Source organism: Camellia sinensis, chromosome 9, assembly GCF_055761805.1.
Source record: "Camellia sinensis isolate YWXY chromosome 9, ASM5576180v1, whole genome shotgun sequence".
Classification (NCBI taxonomy): Eukaryota; Viridiplantae; Streptophyta; class Magnoliopsida; order Ericales; family Theaceae; genus Camellia; species Camellia sinensis.
In genome coordinates, this window is record NC_138969.1 from 49,275,919 (window position 1) to 49,288,902 (window position 12,984).

The window sequence follows — 12,984 nt, forward strand, 5'->3', positions numbered from 1 at the left end:
GTTAATTCAAGGTTTCCCCCGGTCGATGACCCCAAAAAATTCTTAACACCTAAGAGGTTTCGATACTGAATCTTGGAGGGAGCACAACCCAAAACCCAAGGCCTTGCCATCAGGTCAACCCCTTGAGGTTAAGGAGCTCTTCTATAACATATAAAAAAAGAAAAAAAAAAAAAAAAAAGTATTCACAATAAAATGATGACTGACAAATGACAGTTTTGGAGATTTATGCTCGGGTGTTAGGCACTTGAAGGGATGGGTTGGTTTGGATTTTCTCGACACTATTGACACACAAATGATCAAAAACAGAAAATGCACATACAGTGTAGAATTATTAACAAGATTGTAACTCATGAGTCATAAGTAGCTGCAGGCATGTACTGCACTTTATGAAGCAAATATTACATATAAACAATTTACTTGAAATGAGAAATGGTGCCATGTATGAACTCACAACAAACAAGCACAACTAAACTAACCTTCCAGTAGCACTTTGGAACCTTTGTAAGAGAACAAGTGTAGTGCATTTCTGTAGCTCAAGTCTGCTAGTTCTTCTTCACTCATCTCAAGCAAAGATGCAACATATTTGAGCACATAATGGATGTTAGCTGGATGATTAAGTGTTTCTTTTGGCTGTGCCGATGCATCTCTTGCATCTTGGGACTGATTTTGAGATGGGCTGCAACAATTTGAAGTAGAATCTTCTCCCTGAATCTGAAATCCAGCAGGAAGAGAATCATCTCCTTCAATCGGAAACAGGGAATCAAAATTATTTGATTTCGGTAGGGCATCGGGTGCATCTGTCTCCAGTAAGATTCTTTCGGCAGGTACTGACTTCAACATTTTCTTTGCCTTACTTTCTTTCATGGACATTAGGAACCCAGAGAACGAAAAGTATGCACCAAGCTTGGAAAATTCAGGAACCATCTCAGCAGAACCCAAGAAAGAATGCAGAATTACTCCATCAGGGAAAGGCCCCACAGATTTCATTATCTGAAGAAGATCACCAAAGGCACGAACACAATGGACCGATGCTGGTCTTTTCAACTCTTTGGCAAGTTCAAGCTGTTGCCTGAAAACTTCAATCTGATCTGTGAAATCGATCTCTCTTCCCCGTGAACCTTTGTCGAGGCCAATCTCTCCAACCGCAGCAGACGGGGTAGACTCAAAGAATTCTTTCAATGTGCTCAACCAATTGGGAGTCCTCTCGGTGACAAACCAGGGATGGAGCCCAAAGCACGGTATTACGCTAGGATAGGACTCACTCATCTGCTTGACCAAATGCCAGTCTTTCTCAGTGATCCCATTGACAGCAAAACAAACTATGCCAGTGTCAACAGCTGTTCTAATTAGTTGAGGGACCTTGTTAAAGATTCTTGGGTCTTGGAGGTGACAGTGAGCATCGAAGAGTTTCACCATGGCTCCAATGGTTGCTCCTACTGCTCTTCCCTTTCTCCTTTTCTTCTCTCTTCAATATCAACCACGACGCCCATTATTTCAATTATTATACAAAGTTTGAGAATGAAAATATGTATCATTTGGCTTATTGGTTTTTTGGTTACATGAAACATACTGAATCATCAGTTCATCTGAACACACATTAACGTGATCATATTTTAAAAAACACAAACAATGCATAAGGTCATCCATATCTTACTAGAAGATTTATCATCGTACCAGAAGGATATACATTATTAATAAGTAGACAGGGAATTATTATTAATCTACAATGGAACTAAGTCTTTCCTCCAAAAAAAGTATCATTCATTATTCACAATAACAAAAAACACCCACTGATAATTAGTCCAGTCATTTAAACCTCAAACTCGAGGATTTCAAAAAAGAAAAGACAACTTTATAAGTAGAACCTATGGAATGATCCAGTATCTGCTTTGCTAAAAATTACAGTATCATAACAATATATGTATATAAGATTATCAGCATCTTCATAAGTGAAGAAAGCATGTCCAATAGTTTAACAACTAATGCTGTGTTTGGATATTGGATTTGTGAAATGAAAAACAATCAAAGTGAATGAAGTACGAAAAAAAAAATTAAAAAAATCATTCCCCCCCCCCCCCTCCCTCCCTCTCCTCGTTTCCCTTCTCTTTTCTTTTCTGTAACACAAATCTAAAATCCAAATACAACCTTAAAAAAAAAAAAATCAAGTGACCCAATTCCAATACCCCACATGACATCCAATCAAGCAGAACAAAAAACTAGCAATCAATGTTAGTGATAAGATTAATAACCTAGCAATCACTATCTTCCTCTAGAAAGAACCAAAGCTGAACTAATAAAGCCATTTATATACCCATTGTTTTCTGCTATTTAACCCATGCCCTATGAGCAGTATGCAACAAAGTAGCCATTTTTCTCATCGAATCAAATGGATTTTCTCATATCAATTCAAATTTTCTTGTAACTTGTTTTAATCTTAAGAGAGTCTTGCAAATTTTTTTTCCCTTCAATCTTGGTGTATCTGACAAATCAATTGAACTGAGAGCAACAATCAAATTAGCACCAAAAAAGTAGATCTTACAGATAAGATTATAGAATTAATGTAAGAAATCATCACAAAGATTGTTTGTGTCACTCTACAACAGATCGCTGAAAATCTATCAGAGTGTATATACATATATAGAGAGAGAGGGAGAGAGAGAGACAGAGAGAGATTTTACCTTTGCAATTGGGTTCCTCTGAAGCTGCAAAGTCAGTTACAGATAACAGGCCCCTTTGAAGCGACGATGAACCAAATGGCAACGACGACGTCGCATTACATGGACCTTTTGGCCGTCAGACGGCGTCGTTCTCCAAATCTGATGAATGGTGCACACAACATTTTGATTTAAATTTCACTTTTTAATTTATTGTTTTAAATTAAATAATTTAACCTCTATATATTTTAAATCTAATTTTAATTTGATTATTCTATTTAAGATAAAAATTTAAAAGATTTTAAAATATTTGTCAATCTTATGAGGTATATACACAATAATAATAATAATAATGAAAATTTAGAAGAAATAATTAAATTAAAATTAAACTTAAAATGTAAAAGTTAAATTGTTCAAATTAAAACAATTTAAACTAAATAAAAAATTTAGGTCAAATTATACAGATGAAAAGTGCAATTTTCCTAACATTTTTGAGATTCAGATCTTCCGTCCCCAATTTCAGTATAATTTTTCTATCACACCTATTATGCTATCAAATGTTGCTTAATTTATGCATCTTCACTCCGACAAGTCTGATTATTAATCATTTCAATAATTCTCTCTCCCCTCAAAATAAGTATTGACTTGTCAACTTTATTAGTTTGAAAATTGACTTTTAATTAATTTTTTTATTATAAAAAGATGTTTATAAAAATAAAAAATAAAAAATAAAATGATAATTTTAAATTTTTAAGTTAAAATAACCTATCCCAAATGGGCCTAATCTGATTCTGTTTTTAATGCAAAGCCAATTGCACAATCTATTGGCAAAGAACTAACGACATTGACAGCCCATGCTTCTGCAAGATTGATAAAATCTTTTACCCAAAACTATGGTCGCAGCTTCAAGGTTAAGATAAAAAATTAAAATTTTAATTTGTTACAAAAGTGTATATATATAATTTTTCTAAAATTTTATTATTAAATGGCCTTTCACCAAATATCTCAAAAAATAAATGTCATCTAACATAGCAAAAGCGCCCATGTCCATGTGTAGGAATATGCTTAGAAAATCTTCTATAAAATGAATAATGGTGCTTAATATCTATAGTCCACGTCGCATAACATAAATAAAGAGCTAAGTTTTTTCGTTTGATCGAGAAATTATAATTTGTTATAAGGATAGCATTACGTGATGTTATCATTCTTTTCATATTGGGGAAATCCTTTATTAGTGAAGTCATGTTAAGACATTACTGTTCATTCGTCAGATTATTCATCAATCAATGAACAATTAGAACTCCAACTTACCTTAGTTTTTAGATCACTCAATAATTTCTGCATTTGACTTTGTTTAATCTACATTGTTTATAAGCTAATATAAGCATCTGTTTTTTAGTGTCCTAATTGCATTTTTTAACAAATGAAGCTTCCTTGGTGAGAGCAAAATATTGACACAAACCAAATGATACAAAAATTCACATTGATTTCTACCATTGAATTTTAATCACAATTTTGAATAATTTAAAATTTGTTAAAATTGAACAGACCAATCAAATGTCTTGAAATTATTAATCATTTCGATTTTTGGTAAACTTCTTAATCTCAAGAAAATCCCTTAGATGCTAAATCTTGGGCCAGGCTGGGCCATTAGCCTTTAACACGACCCAGGCTTGAAGATTGGTTAGCCTGAAAATATATGAGTTGGGTTTGGACCGGATGGAATAACGTTAAAGTGAATTGGTGTCTATTGATTCATTAGATGGAAGGACCATTTGACTACTGGGCCATCCAAATGACCTTAAAATCAGCCCGTACGCCCATTTTTTAGGTCTATACATACTAAACAACGATTACTATTTTATCTCTCTATTGTTCTTATTCTTTTCTTTTTGATGTATGTATGCATTTTTAGTACAAACAATAAGATTATTTATTGAGAAACCAAGAGGTAGTTTGGCAAGTGACTATTTTAATTAATTCTTTGGTTTTTTATGAAAAAATATACAAAAAATTAGAGAAAGTAATGTAACAAATTATAGTGAATTTTTTACTTTTTGACTATATTAGTCTAATGTCAAACAAAACCTAAGGGTGTGTTTGGTAATGTTTACGTTTACGTTTTCAGTTTATATTTACAAAAATTTTATAAACTGATTTTTGTTTATTTTTAGAAAAACATAAACTACAAACGCGTTTGGTAATTGACAAAATGTTTTAAAAAATTTAAAAATATAAAATAGAGTAAGAAATGGCAAGTGGTGGCAAGTAGCGGCGGAAGACGGTGGTGGAAAGTGGTGACGGTGGGTGGTGGGTAACTGGTAGTGGTGGGTGGTAGCGGGTGGGTGGGTGACGGTAGCGGGTGGTGGATGGTGGCGGGTGGTGGTGGCAGGTGGGTGGCGGATGGCGAGTGGTGGTGGCAGGTGGGTGGTGGTGGCGGGTAGGTGGCAGGTAGTGGTGATGGGTGGGTGGGTGGGTGACGCTGGCGGGTGGTGGTCGCAGGTGGGTGGCGGATGACGAATGACGGGTGGTGGTGGGTGGTGGGTGGTGATGGTGGGTGGGTGGGTGACAGTGGCGGGTAGTGGGTGGTAGCGAGTGGGTGGTGGTGGCAGGTGAGTGGCGGGTGGTGGTGGTGGTGGGTGGATGGGTGGGTGACGGTGGCGGGTGGTCGGTGGTAGCTAGTGGGTAGTGGTGGTGGTGGTGGTGGGTGGTGGTGGCAGGTGGGTGGCGGGTGGGTGGCAGGTGGCCGGTAATGGTGGGTGGCAGGTGGTGGATGGTGGTAGCAGGTGAGTGGTGAGTGGCGGTGACAAGTAGGTGGCGGGTGGTGGTGCGCGGGCGGTGGATGGTAGTGGCAGGTGGATGGTAGGTGGGTGGTGGTGGTGGTGGTGGTGGTGGTGGTGACGAGTGGGTAGTAGGTGGGTGGTAGCTGGTGGGTGGTGAGTGGTGGTGGCAGGTGGTGGTGGGGGGTGGGTGGTGGGTGGTGGTAGTGGAAGACAGTGGTGGAAAATGGTAGCAGGTGGTGGCTAGTGTTGGGTGGTAAAAAAAAAAAACTGAAAACTCAAAATAAAAACACATTTTTTATGTTTTCATTTTTTGGCTAAATTTATAAACTGAGACCATTGATTTATAAATCAAAAATTTTACCAAATAAATTTTTATTTGAATTTTTAAAATTTTTGTAAATATAAATAGAAAACTGAAAACGTAAATGATACCAAACAACTCCTAAGTGAATAGCATGCAAACTATAAAACTAGTAATCATATTTTTATGAGATTAAAAATAAGCACAACTTCTAATAGCATAATCAATTAATTTATGTATTTATGTATTTTAATAAAAAAAAATTAATTTTGCATAATTGAATATGCAATGTTGATTGTTGTGATGCACTTTGAAATTTGTGTTGGTTTATGTTTTTAATTTTATTTTATGATTGGGGTCATATAGGCCAAATCCGACATGGGCCTCAGAAATCCATATATTTTAAAGTCCATGAGTCGGTCTTGACCAAAGAAATATAAGATAGGCTACCTTTAGCCCAGGCTATGGACCAATAGAAATTTATGAACTTGGACCTAGGCTTTATAAAAAAGCGGAGTTACTGCCGGCCTTTCGGACCGGACTAAATATTCATGAGATTCTGTTTTAAAATAATTTAATTAACCTTTTCATTTTACTCATGATAACTCACACGTTTGACTTCTCTATTTTGTGCACATGTCATAGTCATGACCTACCATCACCCTTTTCAGCTGTTGTCAATCATTTTTGATCGCCAGCAATAATCTTTGGTGACCTCTGATGATCACCTCCGGCAACCTCCACTGTTACCACTATCCTCCGACCTCCGACAATATTTTTTTATCCATTTTTCATCTCAAGTACGTCACTACTACCACCACCTCCTCCTCCTCAGATCTAGTGGCAACAAAAGAAAATGAGAAGAAAATTGATGAAGAGAATGAAGGAGAGAGACTAGAAGCCATTACCAGGAAATAGTTCTCATTATTTTTCACATTCACAGATCAAGACAAAAAATCAAAAATCAGATTCAATGATAAATTTATCACTGTTTGTTTGTAAAAAAATTACATAAGAAAAATGAAGCAATCACCATTACAAACCAACAAAAAAATTAGAGATACATTTAGTGATAAATTTTTATCACTGACTGTTTGCAACAAAAAAAAAATGCAGAAGGAAAATTTAATCATCACCATTACAAATGATAAATTTATAGAGGAAGATAGTAGCAACGACGATGTCAGATTCAATGATAATTTATCACTGACTGTTTGTAAAAAGAAAAATTACAAAAGAAAAATTACCATTACAAATGATAAATTTATCACTGTTTAGTTTATCAACTTTTATACAAAAATAAACATATTCAATAAATTTACTGATAAATTTATCACTGGTTTAAACAAGATAGGAGCTCCGATCGACATTGAAAAAACCTAGATAAATCCATCACTGTTCTGATCTAACACCCTGAACACCTCTCTCATGTCTTCTTTTTCGTCTTGATTATCTATTATTAACTGGTACATAGCTCTGAACTCATCAATGTCGACACACCCATGTCGTTTATGTCAATTTTATTGATCTCTCTCAGATTTAACACCATCTCTTTCAAATCCAAGGGTCATAGAGGCAGCTCTCATGTTCACCAACACCAATGAACAACCGTTCAATTGCCGAGTTTTCGTTACAAACTTCCTCACCACCATTGACGCTGTGACCCCTTCATCTCTGCCCAACATTACAGTGGCGCAATCAATGGCTCTTGCAACACAATAGTGCATGAAATACCTTCTTACACCGATTACGATCTCTACATCCCAAATCTTTTGTTGCTCGCCTTTCAAAACCCAAATCCTTTGGGAGAGAGAGAGAGAGAGAGAGAGAGAGAGAGAAAAATAAAATAGAACCACATAATTCAAACCAAACATGCAAAGCATAACAGCAGGGGTAAGATCGGGATAAAAAAATACAACAGGACTTCTTGGTGCATGAGATAGAAACTTAGGACCTAATGCATAATAAATTCAATTATTAGGACCGACTGGTAAAAAACCTTTATAAAAATAAGGACATGTGTACTTAATAATCTATTAAAAAAAAAATAAAGCTACATCCCACCAATTTTTAATTCCAAATATCAACTCTTAATCACATGAAAAGTACTCATTAGATAATTTTATGTTTTAGTGAGTTCCCTAATGATGTGACTTATGACACATCTGTTGTTTAAAAATGTACAATTAAACAAAATAAATAGATTCATGATTTGTTAAATTAAATAATAGAACAACAAATAAATTCATATTACATTGTAAAGCATAATACAAAAATACATATCATACAATATACTAAAAGATGAGGAATCAAACATACAATATATTGAAAGACGAGGAATTAAACCAAATCCTGTGTGATACCACGGTATCCTTAAGACAGATTAGCCGCCTCACCATGGGTGCTGGAGGAAAGTCGACTTCTGTCTCCCAGGATAAGATGGCTTAAACCGGTTAACGCAAAAGCACTTTATGTTAGCTTGGCGAACCAACAATGGCAGAACTCTCTCTCACAGGAAAGATTATTATACTAGTAAGCAAACTGACTATATCATTGGAAGGCAAAAACTTCTGTACCAAACCAAGAGAGATGGGTCTCCTCTTATACACAATAGGGGGAGAGAGGAGGAGTCTTCAGCCATCAAGGCTGGCCACTAATGGAGGCCATTACTCCTGCAAAACTGCTGGAGTAATGCACAAAACCGATGGGAATTCAAAGTGTGAGTTACACACAAGCTTGTATATATATTTCTGCAGCAGGCTTGGGCTTGCAATAGACTTGGTCCAAAAAGAATAAGTTGGTAAACCACCAAGCCAGCCTAGCCTATTCCCTCAAGCCTTAAGCCCAAGCCCAAGATCCCCGGACCCGGACCGGTCCAGGTGAGCGGGCAGTGAGCGCGTAGGTGTGTGTGGTAATTTTACCATAACCAACTTGGATCATAGTCTTGGCCGAAGCCCATCGTTGAAGCATCCATGCCTCTCTTCCTTCAGAAAATTTGGATGCCCTAAAGGGCTCATATGCTTTTCATAATCTTGAGGCTTAAATACCTATCAAAGTTTTCCTCCACAATCAATATAAGATTGGTAGTTATACACAATTCCCAAAACCTCATTTATGAGGCCATCTTTATGAGACAATTTCTCATTCAATTCTCAATGATTTTTTGTCATTCTTTTTGTGGTGTAAAGACCTTGTTACAAAGAATCTAAATCTATTTAATCACACCTTAACCAATAGTTGGGACCTACTTTAATTTCACATTAAAATTTACCAAAACCCATTTTTCCAAACAACATCACTAAGAATTGGTTTGAGAATCTAAAATTAGTGGTCCAAAATTTTTCTCAAAAACATATTTATATACACTTGCTCTCGTATGGTGTAGGACTCATATAAGGTATCATTTAGGAAAGTGTGTAAAAAATTACTATGAACCTAGTATTGTTATAAATTTTAAGGTAGGATTGAGAAAAATACCTAAAAAAATCATAAATTAATCTAATTCATACTATTTGGTTTGATTTTCTTAATTTATTGTTCAATTCAGGCCTCGTTCGGAAGCAAACTATTTTAGTAATTTTTTTATTTCTTATAAAAAGATGTATATAAAAGTAGAAAGAGTAATGTGACAACGTATAGTGACTTTCTGACTAAAATGTATAGTTGACAAACGAGACCTCAAATTCTTAAAATATGTGAACCATATTACAAAGTTTAGCTCATGATTTTATAGTTATAATTTTGTATTAGAACCAAACTGAACCGTTTAGATATATACATATATATAATTTATTATTTATGATAGACACTCAATTATCTTATTAGTATTATATATATATATATATATATATATATATATTTATATTTATATTAATACTTTGCTTGCAATTATGTTCTCCTATGATGATAGGATTAGTTCTATATAATTATGTAAAATGATGATATATTTATTGTTTAATCTTTGAGTAAGTTGTGATTATGTTGTAAATAACAACAAAATTTGAAAAAATTAAAATTCTAGAGATTTTGATTGGTGATTATATTTCAATTTAAAACAATAGATAACAATCCTAATAAAATAATCAAGACAAATTGGCACAACGATTTAACATGAAAAAATCAAAATTGGAGTGTTTCCAATTGTGCTAAAAAAATCACAAGTCAAAAACCATAAAACAATCCACTAAGAAAACAAAAATGAATTACACATGTATACCTTTAATTACCTAGCGAATACATGCCCGAATTGAGTCGACCCCGATGTGCCTCTTCTACTACCGTCTTTACATCGGAATTGTCTTGCCCAACGTTGAATCCATGATGTTGATGTCGAATTCACAATGACGAATCACTCTGAAATCCACCAAAGCTTCAGGCCCAAATTCTTCAAATCCACTGAAGAACACCATTCTCTTTTGAGTAAAAGAAAACGAATAAATCCCTTGATGATGTTAATATGAAGTTCATAGATCCATTGATCACTCTCAAATCATCATGGAAACACTTAAAAAAATACCCTTCAATACGGAAAACTTTAGTAACTTTGCTCTCCTATAATTTGGACGACCTAGACCCTAAAAATCGTTAACGGCGCACTTTATTGAAAATAGAGTCGCGAAGACCGCTTGAGCAATCACTTCATCACTCGAGCGAACTCACTAAAACGCGTGCCTATCGCTCAAGCCAAGACTCCACCTCTCAAGCGCATAAAGGATTCTCTCACAAGTTCAGTCTGTTTTGCACAAATATTGAATGATACCACTCACCGCTCAAGTGCACAAATGATCACTCGAGTAGTCGAATAACTTTGGCTTCAGGGGTGTTGCCTCTCAACCTTACCTGGGAACTGCCCATTGGACCCCCACAAGCTGATCGGATAGCTTGATCCCCATCCATAGTTAGCAACGTGGCAAACATGAAGCTTTAAGATCACAAATTCCTCTTTATAGGCATAATTCGGGTTGGATTTACATCTAAACACTCGCATCCTCACTGAAACAAAAGAGCAAATAAAATTACAACTGAAAAAAGTTTTGTTAAACATGATTACCAATTATAAAAACCTAACAAAATTTATGAAAATCATACTCCCAATTGAACCATGTTTTTCTGATTCAATTTAGTTTGATTTTAAGGTCTTCATCATTCTATTTTATTTCAAATTTTATGAAACTGTAACTAGTAATTTAATCTTGATTTACTTAAAAATTGAATCAAAAATAAATACAACCTCCACCTTAAAAAATAAATAAAAAATAAATACAACCTCCCAATATATAAAAAATTAAAAAAAAATTCAAATCCCCTCCATATTTTTCTAATACCACCTCCACCTCCACCTCCACCTCCTCCATCCTAATCCCCCTTCCAATCTCCATCTATATCCTCTCCTCCATCTTAATCCCTTTTCCAATTCTACAAATAAATACAATACTAAGATAGCGTTTGGTAACACTTACGTTTTCAGTTTTCAGTTTATATTTACAAAAATTTTAAAAACTGTCATAAAAACTTATTTGGTAAATATTTTGGTTTATAAACCAGTGGTCTCAGTTTATAAATTTGGCCAAAATTTGTAAACTCAAAAAATGAGTTTACGTTTTTAGTTTTTAGTTTTTTTTTTTAACCACCCACCACTCGCCACCACCTGCCACCATTTTCCACCACCGTCTTCCGCCGCCGCCACCACCTTCCATCGCCGTCACCCACCACCGTCTTCCGCCGCCGCCACCATCTTCCGCCGCCGCCACCATCTTCCGCCACTACCACTCATCATCACTTTCCACCACCTTCTTCTACTGCCACCACCTGCCACCACTTTCCACCACCGTCTTTCGCCACCGCCACCCGCCACCTGCCACCACTTTCCACCACCGTCACCACTCGCCACTACCTGCAACCACCATCTTCTGCCACTACCACCCGCCACCACTTTTCATCACCTTCTTCTGCTGCCACCACTTTCCACCACCGCCTTTTGCCGCCGCCACCACCTGCCACCAATTTCCACCACCGTCTTTCGCCACTACCACCTGCCGCCACTACCACCTGCCACCACTTTTCACCACCGTTTTCCACCGCCACCACACGTCACCTGCCCCCACTTTCCACCACCGTCTTCCGCCAGCACCACCCATCACCCGCTACCTGCCACTACCGGCCACAATCTACCACCACTTTGTACCATTGTCTTCCGCTGCCACCACATGCTACCACTTTCTACCATTGTCTTCCGCCACCACCACCTGCCACCATTTTCCACCACCACCCTCCATCACTGTCTTCTGCCGCCACCACCCACTACCTGCCGCTATTAGCCGTCAGCCGCTACTCGCCATCATCGTCTTCCGTCACCTCCACCCACCACTACCGTCTTCCGTCGCCACCCACCCGCCAACACCTTCTTTCGCTACCACGATCCGCCACCACTCGTCACCACTCACTACCCGTCGCGCCACTACTCGCCATTTCTCACTCTTTTAGTTTGCCTCCGTTTGGGAAGTGGGTTGGCTTTTTGACTTTTTTAGCCTGGGCTAAAAAGTTTGGTTTGGAAAGAGTTTTTTGGCTTTTTGACTTTTTGGCTTTTTTGACTTTTTTTGTGAGAGAAGAGTGTAATGATTATGGGTTGGATGTGATGTTTTGTTTTTTGTGGCTAAAATAGCATATTTTGTCTTTTGTGGCTAAAATAGCCAAAAAAGCCCACTTTAGTTCTTCCCAAACGGACCCTTTATATTTTTTTAAATTTTTAAACATTTTATCCAAATCAAACGCGCTTGTAGTTTATATTTTTCTAAAAATAAACAAAAATCAATTTATAAAGTTTTTGTAAATATAAATTACAAACATAAGTGTTACCAAACAGGCCCAATAACCTCATTTCTACCCTGATCCCCTTCCATCTGTTATACCCCAAAATAAACGGACTTGAGGGCTAAAAGAGGAAGAGCAGAAAGGCCAAGACACCTTCCAAGTAGCTTATGATCTCTCTCTCTCTCTGTCTCTCTCTCCACGAGCTTCTAAAACAGGAATTTTCAAATTACTACTTCCCATCTACTTCATTCCCAAGCTAATTTGCAATTTTAATTTTCTTTTTAGGTGAATAAATTCTAAATTTCTAATTTAAAAAAAAAAAAACATGTAAAGTGATGAAATTTTATTTTTTATTTTCTTTCAAACTATAAAGTGATGCAATTTTTTTAAAAAAATTCAGTGTGTTTGATTTGAGTTTATTAGATTAAGTCTTTTG

General features: G+C 36.4%; 1 protein-coding gene across 1 annotated transcript; it reads right to left on the reverse strand.

Moving 5' to 3' along the window:
- Positions 1-293: 293 nt before the first annotated feature.
- On the reverse strand, positions 294-3,169 carry LOC114320164 (TatD related DNase). Its single transcript, XM_028267290.2, has 2 exons — positions 2,679-3,169; positions 294-1,465 (listed from the first exon to the last, which is right to left on the reverse strand). Exon 2 carries the CDS (start codon positions 1,414-1,416, stop codon positions 472-474), a length of 945 nt encoding a protein of 314 aa, XP_028123091.1. The 5' UTR covers positions 1,417-1,465; positions 2,679-3,169; the 3' UTR covers positions 294-471.
- Positions 3,170-12,984: the final 9,815 nt, after the last annotated feature.